Source organism: Poecilia latipinna, unplaced genomic scaffold, assembly GCF_001443285.1.
Source record: "Poecilia latipinna isolate Pla-1442-1.1 unplaced genomic scaffold, P_latipinna-1.0 Scaffold396, whole genome shotgun sequence".
Lineage (NCBI taxonomy): Eukaryota > Metazoa > Chordata > Actinopteri > Cyprinodontiformes > Poeciliidae > Poecilia > Poecilia latipinna.
Genome location: NW_015113012.1, coordinates 585,585 through 599,122, shown reverse-complemented (window position 1 = coordinate 599,122; position 13,538 = coordinate 585,585). Strand labels below are relative to the sequence as shown.

General features: G+C 38.1%; 1 protein-coding gene across 1 annotated transcript; it reads right to left on the bottom strand.

The window, feature by feature from the left end:
- Window positions 1-783: 783 nt before the first annotated feature.
- Window positions 784-12,827, bottom strand: LOC106950361 (transcription factor Maf-like). The gene is made up of 2 exons (XM_015037159.1): window positions 11,117-12,827; window positions 784-3,505 (listed from the first exon to the last, which is right to left on the bottom strand). Exons 1-2 carry the CDS (start codon window positions 12,082-12,084, stop codon window positions 3,478-3,480), a joined length of 996 nt encoding a protein of 331 aa, XP_014892645.1. The 5' UTR covers window positions 12,085-12,827; the 3' UTR covers window positions 784-3,477.
- Window positions 12,828-13,538: the final 711 nt, after the last annotated feature.

The following is a 13,538-nucleotide window of genomic DNA, read 5'->3' as shown; positions in this document are numbered from 1 at the left end:
TTTTGTTCTGCCTTTGGCTCGGATGAAAGGTTGTCAAAGCGCCGCATCAGAGTAGCGCAGCAGCACGGCTGGGAAAGTGAGATTTATGGGGCAGACTAAGATAGACACACTCATGGTTTTCCACTTTCATTCGTTTAACATCCGTTCTCTTGGCATTGTTTATATTCAACACCCCTTAGCGGTGACCAGAGGGCACCTAATTCACATTGATGACTTTGAGGTGGGGGGGAATCAAAGCACTTAAAACACTTAATCTAAAGAAGATTTGTCCTTGTCATCCTGGATGGCTTTTGTCCTGCACCCCCCACCCCCCTCTGAAGTAAAGTGAATCTGGAGTAAGGCCAGCCACTAATCCCACACCCCACTTGGACACAATCACGTAAATAATGCTCAGTACAAATACTTGCACACGGACACTCGTCTCCATACCGTCTCCCTTCCTGTCGTGACTCAAGCATTGTTAACTCATTACACAGACGGAAAGATAAATCTCAATTGGGTAATTTTAGAGGTAAACTTAGGAGCAGTACTCTATATTTACACTTAACTGATTGGAGAGCAATTTTGAACAAGGTACGTTTTTTTGTTTGTTTGTTTTTTTTTTCACATTGGGCATGGAGAGTTTACTCCTACTGTAAATTAAAGTTGCACCACCATAGATTTTGTGTAGCAATTTATAACTAAGAAGACAAAAAAAAAAAAAAGGCATGAAATCCAACACACTTATTTAAAGATTTGGCACCAATATCGTCACCAAAAGCTTTTTTTTTTTTTTTTTTTTTTCATTTAAGCCTACATGATGACAATTAAGGTTTAGAAGTGTGTTTTTGTTGTGAGGGTATTATTTTGCATGTGCAGTTATTTTTATTACAAACATCTGTGTATGGAGTTGTACTTAATGGCAGATTCTATGAAATACAACATCATTTAACCTTTTTCTGTTCTTTGCAAACCTTGAAATTGTGTTTCATAGACACATAGATTGCCCTTTTTTCATACAAGTGACCAAAATTCTTCACAAATACACTAAGTGACATCACAAAAATATTAGTCATTCTTGCGTTTCGGTCAATCCCTTTCTAAAGAACTTTCCAACATGTAGATAGAATGAAACTCAAACCGATGACCTCATACACCAAGTCCCACCCCTGCATAAAATTAACATTTTTTGTGAAAATTTGTTTATTCACAAAAGCCTAATTTGTGCTCCCATATTTAGCAATTAAAGAATAATAATACAATGAATTTATAACGTTACTAAAAAAGTATGCATAACAGTGAGAATGACTTGAGAAGAAGAAACAATCTTGCAGAATGTAATTTTTAAATTCCTGTTGAAAGAGGAAAAATTACATTCATTTTTGAAGTTTGAATTCTGAAAACAAATGGGACAAAGGTAAGAGAAAATCAATCATGTCGAAGTTATGAGTAAATTATTATTACTGATTAGAAAAGTGTTATTTTAACTCCAAATCAAACCATTTGTGGGGGAGATTGTAGTGACCAATAATTAGCAGAAAGGGAAGTAGAAAGGCTAAAGAAAATGCTCAAAATGGAGAATAATCTCTCATGTCTGTCTATTAGCTACGCTCCATCAGTCTAGATTTTTATTTCTGTTCATGCACTAAAGGATTCGAGGTGATGTGCCAGTTTAAGCTTTTAGCTCCGAGATCAGCTGGTGGACCAGGTCCAAAGCGCAATACAAAAATAGTTGCAGCAACTCTAAAGCAACGTCTCAGCTAGAACTCCTCTTGTGTCAACACAGATTCTAACTTTCCTTCAACAGTGGGGGAAAAAAAAATAAATAAAAAATCTTATACCCAGTGGCCTTTATTTCAGGTAACAATGAGAAGAAAAGCAAGCGCTGTCAAAAGCTTTAGTATGGAGTTCTGTTCCCTCTGGCCTGTTCACCACTTTTCTTAGCTGTACTCCACCTAAATTACGTTAAGAATTTATATTCAATCAATCTGAACACAGATGCAATTTATTGTTCTGTTTTCTTTATAAATATCAGTTAGCATCAGTCTTTATAGCTATCAGTGAGTGTGTAAAACGGGCTGTGATATGTTTGTGGATGATCACTTCATGCCTTTAGTCTCTGAAGAAATTAGTACAAACACAAAAAAATGCTTGTACTGCCGTTTGATTTGAAACAAAGTATAACATCAATGAAGACACTGTTCATTCATGTTGAAAGTTGTCGTGAAATCAAGTGTTACACTTGATATGGTCAAGATTCAAACAAGAAAGGTGAGATTTCTGAACTGGAACATGGCAGACACGTGTATAAATGGATGTGATAGCTTCAGAGATTAAATTAGTCGCACACATAATGTTGTTTAACCACCTACTTTGTTGATGTGTTCCCACATTATGCAAAAAAAATTAAAAATATGATAAATGAATAATTACTGACTTGCATCGCTAATTATAGCAAATCAAGTCATTGAGTACCACTCTTCCTACTCGTTTTCTCACTGGTAACTGAAACAAAATTATATCTTAATTTCCACTTAAATGCAATGCATCAAGGTCTTTTTTTTCTTTGTTTAAATGTTAATATTTATTTATAATTGACATAACTGAAGTAATAAATTATAACATTCATAATTCATCAACAGTCTAAATGTAGCTGTATAAATTTTGATATGTCTGAAATAAGATCTGGTGGAAAGCGTGGAAGGAATGATAGTTGTTTGCAAAGTTATTCAAAACAGACCAGAACCAACACACAAATTGTGTTCTTCACCAAACTGTAGCTCGCAAACTGAGAACAGACACAAACCTTGAATTCAGAAGATCACTGCACTTTCAGTGAAAAGTCATGCCTAAGCTAACATCCTGTCATGCTTGTGTCTCATGGCTAAGTGAAATCATTAGAGGAACAATCGGGTTAGCTACACACAGTCTCTTTCTCACAGCATTGATTTCAGCCCCAGCAGCCCATTCTTCACTCTTCCCCTCTCTTGTTGTCCGAGACAAAAGAGGAAAAATCTTAATATTTAATTTACATTTGAATAGTGGCTATAATCTGCTGGCTACACTCTTCATCAAGCATGGCGGAAATTTTACAACTGTGTTGTCTGTGAATGCGTTGGACTTCTTTTTTTGTGAACTCAAAAGGAGGACTGGATACATGATTGTACAGTTTTATTTTCTGAACCTTGAAGCACGTCTGAGAAGGATTTTGCCAAAATCCAAAAGGTTTTCCATTGAGGATTTACTTTACAGCACCGTTACACTTTAAAAGACATTTGCTTGTTTTATTGAGTGAAATAAAAAAGCATAGACAATTTACCTGTAAAGTAATACATGAAAAATATCTAAATGTTTTAAAAGTAGTTTTTAGATTTATGACATTTCTTAAAGTGTTTTTAAACATATTGTGCTAAAATGGGATTAAAAAGGAAAATAAAAGAATGTACAGGGGGGCGATTTACCTCAAAGAACCCAGAGCAAAGAAGAAGGGGCGTGAAATCACAGATGGAGGAATTTTCTTGACGACCTAAAGAAGCAGATAAGATTGAACACAACATATCAGCATGGACACATTAATTTAAGTACAAACACACATTGTGTCACCTTCAGTGCCGACTTCAGTCTCTTCCCTCTACCATCCTGCTCAGCGAGCGCACATGCCGACCCACACAAACAATCACAAAGGAACAAGTCGAGCCATTATGACTGAGATTCACTCTCTCCGTGTCTGTCTGCTGGAAAACAGTGCATGTATCATAGATGGCGTGGGGAAATGTAAAAATTTGCATGCAAATAGATTCTACAGGCATAGCTCATGCATCAAAAGACTAAAAGCAAAAAAAAAAAAAGGCAAAAATACACGAGCAGTACTTCATTAGAGAAAAGGTAAAAAAAAAAAAAGGTTTTTAATTCTGATTATTTTGAGAAATTACATGTCATTGTTCGAAACATCTATGCAGGGGATTTGATTCAATTTTTCAAATAACTTGTGACTGAAAGTTACATTCAAGCTCACCAGTAAATTACACAGATGCAAGCAGGTTGTGTAAAGTGGGATTAAAGACAGTTATTTATAACCTCTATAAATGTTGCTACAGATGTGAGAGCATGAGTGTAACTTTCTGGTTGTGTGCATTTATGCCAAACAGGGTCCCTTTTAAAATGCCCTGAAAAAGTGACAGCTGTGGAAATACTTTGCCAACACACTGCAGAGAAGGACATTTTAAGTCGTTGGACTTTCAAATAAATGGGACATAATTCATTTGTACAAAAGTAAATAGAAGCTGCAGAAAAGCAACAGGAACGTTCCACTGTGACAGTGAAATATGAGAATGTGATGTGAAATTCACAAAAAATAAGTTAAAGAATTAAAAAGTACATTTAAAAAGGGTTTACTCACTTTGCTTGCCATTGCTTAGATGCAACTTCTAAATTAATGTGGGTAACTGTGGGGATATTTAAATATGTCTCGTTTGGAATGCTGTGTATTTTTTATTTTTTAGCAAAATCTGATGTAGGTATATGTATTCATATACATATACCTACATCAGGTACATGTACGTAGGTACATGTGCCTATGTATATAGGTACATATACCTATATACATAGGTATATGTATTTATACACCTACATCAGAAATTAGAATATGAACTGTGATGAGGTTCATTTGTCAGATTAAAAGTAGGTAATAAACAGACTTTTAAGCAATTATTGGTCTTCTGAATGCTAATGTTAAATGCCATGTTTGTCTTAACTGTAAGTTTTCAAAGTTATCAAAATTGAAAACATCAGTGTGTGTGTGTGTGTGTGTGTGTGTGTGTGTGTAATTATTCAATATAAAGTATTTATCTTAGCAAATTGAGTTACTAAAATGTTCAAATCTGTCAACAATATTGTAATAAATACAGTTATCTATCTATCTATCTATCTATCTATCTATCTATCTGCAAAGTGAGTATATGAATGTTATTCTAAAATCATAGGTTTTCTCTTTGCCTTATTTTGTCACCTACGGTATCGTTACGGTTGAAAGATAATCTCGCATTTGTTTAAGTCACAGGCTCCTAGTTTGGGTCTATTTACAGACATATGAAATTATCCCTTCGAGTGGCTATACCACCTCATTACCAACATAACCGGCAGCAAGTCTTTCAAGGACAATTCTCTAATGACACCACGCGTTTCCTCCTAATATCTATTTGAGGCGTGCTTTCTGCCACAAAGGAAGAAGGTGCACAAAGGGCAAAGTCAACTCTGATGATCGGTCACAGATGTTAACTGATGCCTGAAATTCATTGAATGACTGAAGGTCTTTAAATTAATTTCGTCTCTATGGCTGCTCAAACACAGAGTAGGCCAGTGATCGGTGTGACTGCTGTCTTGTTGGATTGTCTGGTGTTACTGGTAACCATGTGAACATCTAGTGGAATCTTTTTTTTTGTGGTACGCTGTTTCCCATGAACAAGACGCAAGCAAAAAAAAAAAAAAAAACATTTCTTTATTGTTATTACTGAAAACATTACTAAAAATTGCACAACTGCAATTGTTCCGATGTTTTTTTTTTTGGTAGCTTTATTACAGCATTTCGTGGTTGTTTTGATGAAGTCCTAATAAAGTGTGAAACAAGACACACAAAAGTTCAGGTCACTAAGTGTTGATTACTGCCAATTTGAATGGAGGGGAAAATGAGTTTGCTTTCTTCTGTTTTACTCTGAAAAGACGTGGCGGGAGTCTCATTTACAGAGAGTTGTGTAGAATCCATAGTAAAAGTCTATATACACCCAAAAGGTGGAAATGGAATACATTATGATTAGAATAAGGTTACCCTCAATGTTCTTCCTGTACTTGACAGTGACGCCATTTCTGTTGAGAAAAGACATAGAAGCGAGGATAGAACCACCCATCAAGACCCTTCTGCCTTTACCACACTGAGTAAAAGTTGGACAGCATTTGAACACCCTTTATCTGTCTTAATGCCACCATCCTCATGGAGGAGATTATCCACGTAATACTAGTTTTACTCTCACAAAAAAGCTATTTAATATGCAGTTTATACTTAGAAAATGCTTAAAAAAATTTTTTTTTTTTTTTTTTTTTTTTTTACTGTCAGGGAAATGTAGCAATTTGATGGGAATGTTTGAATTTTCTGTCTTCCATGTTAGATGTGCATGCATATTTCACTCAGTGGGGTCTGTGCAGAGGAAATGAGCATGAGGTCCCCAGGGTTAGGATTACTCTAATGACTTTGAGAGCAGCCTTGTGCGCTGTAACTTCTGACCTCTGCTCATCCTTTTGTCCAAAAGAGAGACAGCTACACGCATGCAGAGACATCTGCACACACGTCCATGTTGTGCTTGTCCGCACGAGCACCAATCAGCATCTCACACAGGCCAGACTTACTTACAAAAGACGAGCAGCAATGCAAAGATTTGTTCCATTCCTTTCAGCGCAGTCTAAACCCTGCGATATTTCACATCTAGAACCAGCTTTGAAGTTTCATTCTGTCAACTGACCTATGGTTACGTCAGTGAACGTTGCGCTGCATCTTGCAGAGTCAGCCCTCAAAAGGCACCAAAGTTTCACATGGGCACAACTCTGGAGTATCGATCAGTTTATTACTCATGTAACCACAGTGCACGGGCACCAGAGGTAAAAAGGCAACTTGTTTTTGATGAGTAGTTTTGTCTTGACTCAGATACTGGGTGGCTTTCACATTGTGCCCTTTTAGCTTGACTGCATGTACTGAATCTATTTCAATCAGGAAAGGGTTAAAAATAGATTTTAAAAAATCTACAAGGAAGAATTAACTTTAAAGCATTTTCTTTTATTTTATTTTTTTTTTTTTTTACGTACCACTCAAGTGACTTAAAAAGCCCTGCCACAAAAATGCATGGCATTCAGAGGAGTGAAGCCAAACATCTGGCCAATAAGGATTTTGTCTCTGAAATGTCAAACGCAGATGTAAAATAGAAAAGGGTAAAAAAAAAGAATACAAAACAAAAAACAAAGAGTTAATATCCCCAAAGTGATTTAGTTCAGTGTTGTGGTTAATATGAAACATCAAAACATAGCAGCACTACTGCTTAGATCAAATAGATGTAATTAGATAAATTGAGGAAGAAGGAGAGCAGCTTGGTTGTAAATTGCATGGTGTGTGCATGCTAAGACCCAAAACGGGTACAGCTGCATGGAGCTGCACTCACGATTTATCATCTCTACATCGCAGGAGCCAGTGGCCCACACCACTATTAATCATCAGCAAAATCATTTAATTCAGCCCAAGACCGACTATTGTCTCAGCTTCTCCGCTCACTCGGGGCAAATCAGCCACCAGCAGCAGCAGCACACACGTCTCAAATGGGATACAAGTGGTGGGTTAAAAATGCCTTTTTCCTCCCCTTTTTGTTGTTTTGGGGAGGTGTGTAAGTGCATCATCATCTGCAGGGGGTGTAGTTTGGCTTTTATCTCTTTGTCTCTGTGCAATTTCAGTAATAAATGTGTACCTGCAAAATCTACAGTCTGAACAAAATTAGATAAATTAAGAGCTTTATTAACACTGAGAGTGTGGTTCACTTTTTATGAGAGGTGTGCTTTGTGATTGTCCTTTACTCAGAGTCATGCAGAGCGGTTTCTAAAAGCCCAGACCGAGTCTGTCCTCTGAAGCCCTGAGTGTTTCTTCAAAATGTGTTTTGGCGCATCGGTTTTCCTGTTTCAAAAAACAGATTGTTCTGGAACGGTGAAACGAGATGCCCACGAGGTCTATACTCCTCGTACCAGAACTTGCAAAAGCACTTTTCCTCTTGTGTTTCAGAAGACAAGCATTTTCAGTTAACACTACGGTGCTGTAAAACAGCTATGTTGAAAGAGGTCAACCAAAGATGTGTAAACAGCGGCAAAAAAAAAAAAAAAAAGGCAAAAGATTTGGTTGAGAAGCAAAGAAGTTTTTCCTGCTCACCGCAGCGGTCGACTTATACTGATACCTTCTCGTGCGCCCCCTCACATGCCTGTCACAACTGTGCCCTCATTGCAACCCGTCGACCTGAGCACATCCGCATGAGGCCAACAATCAGACCCACTGACTAACAGAGCAAGGCTGAGTGAAACTGGGTAGGCCGAACGATGACACGCCGATGACAAATGCTCTGAAGCGAGGATACCACACAGAGGCAAACAGGACAATGAGAAAGAACAAAAGCGAGGTGCAAATCTGAAACATGCAAAACCACTAGAAACCTGCATGTAGAGATGCAATTAAGACTCTCATTCAGGGAAATACGCCCACGGTTGAATCCATGCCTGTATAAACACATGCTGGCACAAGCTTTACACACAGGGACACTCTCAAGAACAGGCGTGCACAAGAACAATTAGAAAACCTGCGGACACACACACTCGCACACACTCATCACAGTTTTCAATAAAATTAATAGAAACCATCGGCTACATAAACCTTATAATCAGTTTTAGATAGAGATGGTGGGAAATAGTTTCATATAGAACATGTATAAAATCAGAATATGAAACTCAAATGGGAACAAAGCTGTGTTATGCACTGGGAAGATTTTTTTTTTTTTTTTAATTTGAAGGTAGACTTGTAGGAAATATGATCTATGTAAGCTAATAAAAATACATTAAACTTGTTTTGGGGGGGGGGGATAACTATAATGAACTGTGATAATCCAGATTACAGTGTCTCACATGCATTAGAATGTCTGGCCTATATCAATCTAAGATGCTGTCCAAAATCTCATTGTATAAGTTTGAGCTCATAACTGCTAAATGTTTTGGGGAATTTTTTCCCCCACTGTTTTGGCATGACCCGTCATGCAATCATTAGTGGGGTAAAATATATATTAAATAGTTTAATAAATAAATAAATAAAAGTTGAAAGTAAATAGTCAATGTGGCACATCAGCTTGTTTGTAATCTCCCTAATGAATGCTACAGTCACAAAGACAAAACGTCTCTAGACAAGTCAAAAGAGAAAAAGATGAGAAACTTAATGAAGACAGTTACATACATTTATTGCATATCTTTTAATTGTATGAAATGGAAAAAAAAACGAGCACATATGAACATCACATAAGGTTAGTGAGTGGTATAATTTTGCACAGCAAAATATATATATATATATATATATATATATATACTATGTATAAGAAACAAAGAATAATTAACATATTTCTAAGATTCATTAGCGAATGGTGCTTTCGTTTTTGTACATGCAGGGTAACAATCCCTGAAAATCCAACAATGTCCAGACATCATCGATTAGAATAATAATAATAATTATAATAATTAGTTATTGCTTTGCAAATATTGACTTTGTTTAACGACAAACAACATTCTCTTCCGACCCGATCATTACACATTAAAGCGTTACGATTAAGTAGTAACAGGGTGTCAATCTTATCTTTATGAGAGTTGTCCAGATGAACTTTTTATTTCCCTGACTCCCACATAGCGATAGGCGAAATCTTTTATTTTTTTTTTTTCTTTTTAGTGCAGTTTAGTGCGTCAGTATGAAAGAGACACATTTCTCGAAAGTATATTGCAAGTCACTTCGCCTTCAACAATGACAAACATTTTTTTTTATTGTATTTTTATGCACTTTTATTAATTTAAATATTACTTTAACATAAAATAATAATAATAATAATAATAATAATATTAATAATAATAATAATTAAATGTGTGAGTGAAATCAGAGCGCACACCTCAGATTATTAATGCATGCTGCAAAAGCACTGTTTCTGAACTGGACAATGCTGCTCACTTTATTAATTGGAGCTTAGCCAATTTTTTCTTAACGACTTTGTTTTTGTCCTTCTTTTCCTTTTCTTCAAAACAAACTCTCCTTGCTTTGGCAATCTGTGTTTCAACCTGTTGTTGTTGTTTGCAACTTACATCACAAAACTTTAGAATTAAATTATGTATTGAAAATGATTCAAATGTTGACATATGCACAATGGTATATATTTAAATAACAAAATCTTATAGCAACAGACTAGACTTCCAGAGACTGGACTGGTGATTTTCATATAATTGTAAAGTCTTTTTTTTTTTTTTTTTTTGCGTCCTCTCGCTGCAGGCTCTCCGCCGACAAAAGTTCCATCAGGTAATGCTCTGCGCACTTTCTGCAGCCTACAATGACAGTCGATGGTGGAGCACTTCAACACAGCTGAAATGCACTTGTATACGTTTAAAGGGGAGGATGGGGGAGTCCTGTCACTTTTTTGTGTTCGTCCCAAAAAAGTGAGGAGGCCAAGATGGAGTTATGAATGACATGCTGGAGTCATCCGACCAAATATAAAGGAAGGGGTAGGGGGAGGGGGGAAGGAACATTTTCAAGCACAAAAATAAAGAAAAGAAAACCATACATGTCCAGCATGCAGGGCAGTTCAATAGCAAAATTCTTTAAAACAATGAATAGTTTGTGATGAAAGTACAGTCATTTTTCGTTGCTCAACACAATGAGAAACAAACGCATGATATGAGGTGGCGTCAAATGGCAGGCTTGCGATCCTCCAAGTTTGGTAAATAAAAAAATAAAAATAAAAAAATAAAAATAAAAAAAGCCCGTTTGCAGCTTTGACAGGGACCTGTACATTGAATTCAAGGTAAAATGTTGTAAAAGGGAACACTGACAAACTTTATAGGAGTATGCTTAATGCATGCATGCACACTTTATGAACAGCGGGACGTTGAGTCAACTTTCAAAAAAAAAAAAAAAAAAACACTGCAAACCTTATGAACAGCGGTGGAAAAGGAGCTTGACAGACACCATATGCGCTATATACAGCTAATAATAATAATAATAAAAATAAAAACAATTGAAAGTTTCCTCAAAATGCCTGTCCAAAATAATAATAATTAAAAAAAACTCCACATCTAAACAGTCACAGACTTGAGGGAATCCCTTCTTTAAAAACAAAACAAAACAAAACAAACAACAACAACAAAAAAACAAGAACAAAAAAGTATAAAATCATTTAAAAAAAAAAAACTTGACAAATTAGTTATTTGTCAATTTGGCTTTGCGCAAAAAAAGAGATAATAAAAAAAGCTTCATAAAGAAAACTTTTCGGAGGGGTGACTTTTTTTCTTTTTCTTTTTTCGCGATAAGTTCGAGACTCACATGAAAAACTCTGGGGATGAAGGGTTGTTGTCACTGCTGGATCCATTTTCTCTGAAGCCGTTGCTGATGAGCTTCTCATACTTTTCCTTGTACGCGTCCCTCTCCCGGACCAGCCTGGAGATTTCTTGCTTTAGGTGCTCGACCTGCTGCATGAGTTGCGTTTTCTCCCCCTCCAGGACGTGCCGCTGCTGAACCCGCTTGAACCGGCATGACTGAGCGTAGCCTCTGTTCTTTAGGGTCCTCCTCTTCTGCTTCAATCGGATCACCTCTTCCTTGCTGACCCCCCGCAGCTGCCGGTTGAGCTCCCGCACCGACATGGTCACCAGCTGCTCGTCTGAGAACCGATCCTCCAGGCGCATGTGAGGGTGATTCGTCCCAGAAGTGCCGTTGGACTGAACGCCGGGTGCCTGGTGGTGACTGCCGTTGTGGTGGTGATGATGGTGGTGGTGGTGTTGGGCCCCGTTCTGGGCAGCTGCCGCAGCGATCACAGCTGACACCACGGCTGCGGCGGAGCCCATCTCTTCCCCGGCCATGGAACCTCCTGTCCCGGCCGCGCCAGTAAACTGCTGGCCCCTGGCGTAGCCATCGAAGGACTGGAGCTGGTGACTGCTGTTGATGAGCGCCTCGACTGCGTCTTCGGGGCTGAAGCCCAGCGCCTCTGGATTCAACTGCTGTTGATAACCAGACATCCAGTAGAAATCCTCTATGTGTGTCTTCTGCTCGCTCCCCGAGCCCGGACTGGGCGCCGAGAAGCTTGGGGAAGGGGGCACCGAGCTGCAAGGCGTGCTCATCGGGGTGGAAGACAAGGATCCCCCGGCGATAAGGCGACTGCACTGGCTGATGTTGCGATCGGGCTCCACCGGCTCCTTTTTCACTTCAAACTTCATCAGATCGAAGTCATTAACATATTCCATGGCCAAGGGACTGGTGGGCAGGTCGGAGTTGCTCATTGCCAGCTCTGATGCCATCCTCTTGCTGCTGCTGACAGTCCTCCAAGCGGGGTGAAGAGCAGCTGTCAAACTGGGCTGGTTGGGAAAGACGTGAGCCAGTTTGATTTTTTAAGCGTTTGTCTTGAAACTAGAAAAAAACGAGGTTTTGCAGCGTCCTTTCTGCGCAGCCACGGAGTTGCAGGCGTGCGAGAGGAGTTTTTCTTTGCAGAGTCTATTGCACAGACGCAGCAGTGCCGCGCGCACGAGTAGCGGAGTCCTCTTTCAGCATGTGAAACACGGTGGTTTTGTGTTTCAAACATTTAACACTTTACGCCTTCTTCAGGAACACATTACGCGAGCGAGGAAGCGGTGTAAGGGGGGGAACAAGCCGAGAGTCGGTCTCGCACGTTTGATGCCGCTGAGTACCTAGTGGGACGATTTTTTACTGGGATCACACAGCAGATGAGTTTAAGAGCATTGTAGCCGCCCTGACGTAAGGCTGGAAACGGGAAATTGACTCGGACGAAGAGCCAATAGGGTCGCACACTCGCAGAGCTAATTAACATATCAGAAGCGCTCAGAAACAAACTTTTCTCAACTGACAAGAGGCCACCAGCTGTCTGTCAGCCGCGGCTGACTCTCTTTGGCTTCAGCGATTGAACTTTGTTTAATAACTAAGTATTTTAGTTATTAAATAAAGTGCTCTCCATGCATCATAACGATATGTGACATACGGACCACTGTCCCATTTCAAACAAGAAAGTTTTACATTTAAAGAAAAAGGATAGATAGATAGATAGATAGATAGATAGATAGATAGATAGATAGATAGATAGATAGATAGATAGATAGATAGATAGATAGATAGATAGATAGATATTTTTTCCTGCTTCCTGCTTCGGATCTTTTCACTAAAATAAAAAAAGCACTTTTCTATTTTAGTGTATCTTTTCCACATATATAGTTTAATATCTGGTTTGTTTCTTTTTAATATATATATTTTTTTCTCAATTACATCTATATGTTGTACCAGACATTAACCGTAAACGGACCTCATATACAAGTTTTTGTCTGAGCGCTAATTCTGAATTTGTCATGTAAATAATATGAAGAATGAAGTCGGAGGTTTGTCCCGTCTCCGCTATGAACAAAATTGCAAAACTCAACACTGCCACCTTTTGGTCATGTAATCATTCCTCTCATGCAGTTCTATGCACAAGTTGCAAGGAGGAAAGAAAGTGATTAGAAAGAACATGATACATGTGTTTTTAGAAATAATTAGAAGCACACATATATAAAAGATACATTTTTATATATATTTTTTTAGAAGATACAGGGACATTATTTTGTGTCCTACTATGAGGTTTTATGTCCAAGTCATCGTGTCAGAAGAAATGAATGCTAGTGACCCTGGAGTTCGGTTCAAACTGTTATGATGTGCAACTGTAATAAAAAAATCACTTTATCTGAGTTCTAGCCCAGGCGTTGCTTTA

Bases quoted from the DNA above. Each gene is read 5' to 3' on its own strand.
- LOC106950361 (XM_015037159.1), bottom strand. From the start codon at position 12,084: ATGGCATCAGAGCTGGCAATGAGCAACTCCGACCTGCCCACCAGTCCC. The intron at 3,506-11,116 runs GTGAGTCTCGAA...CTGCTTCTTTAG, and splicing joins TCATCCCCAGAGTTTTTCAT to GTCGTCAAGAAAATTCCTCC.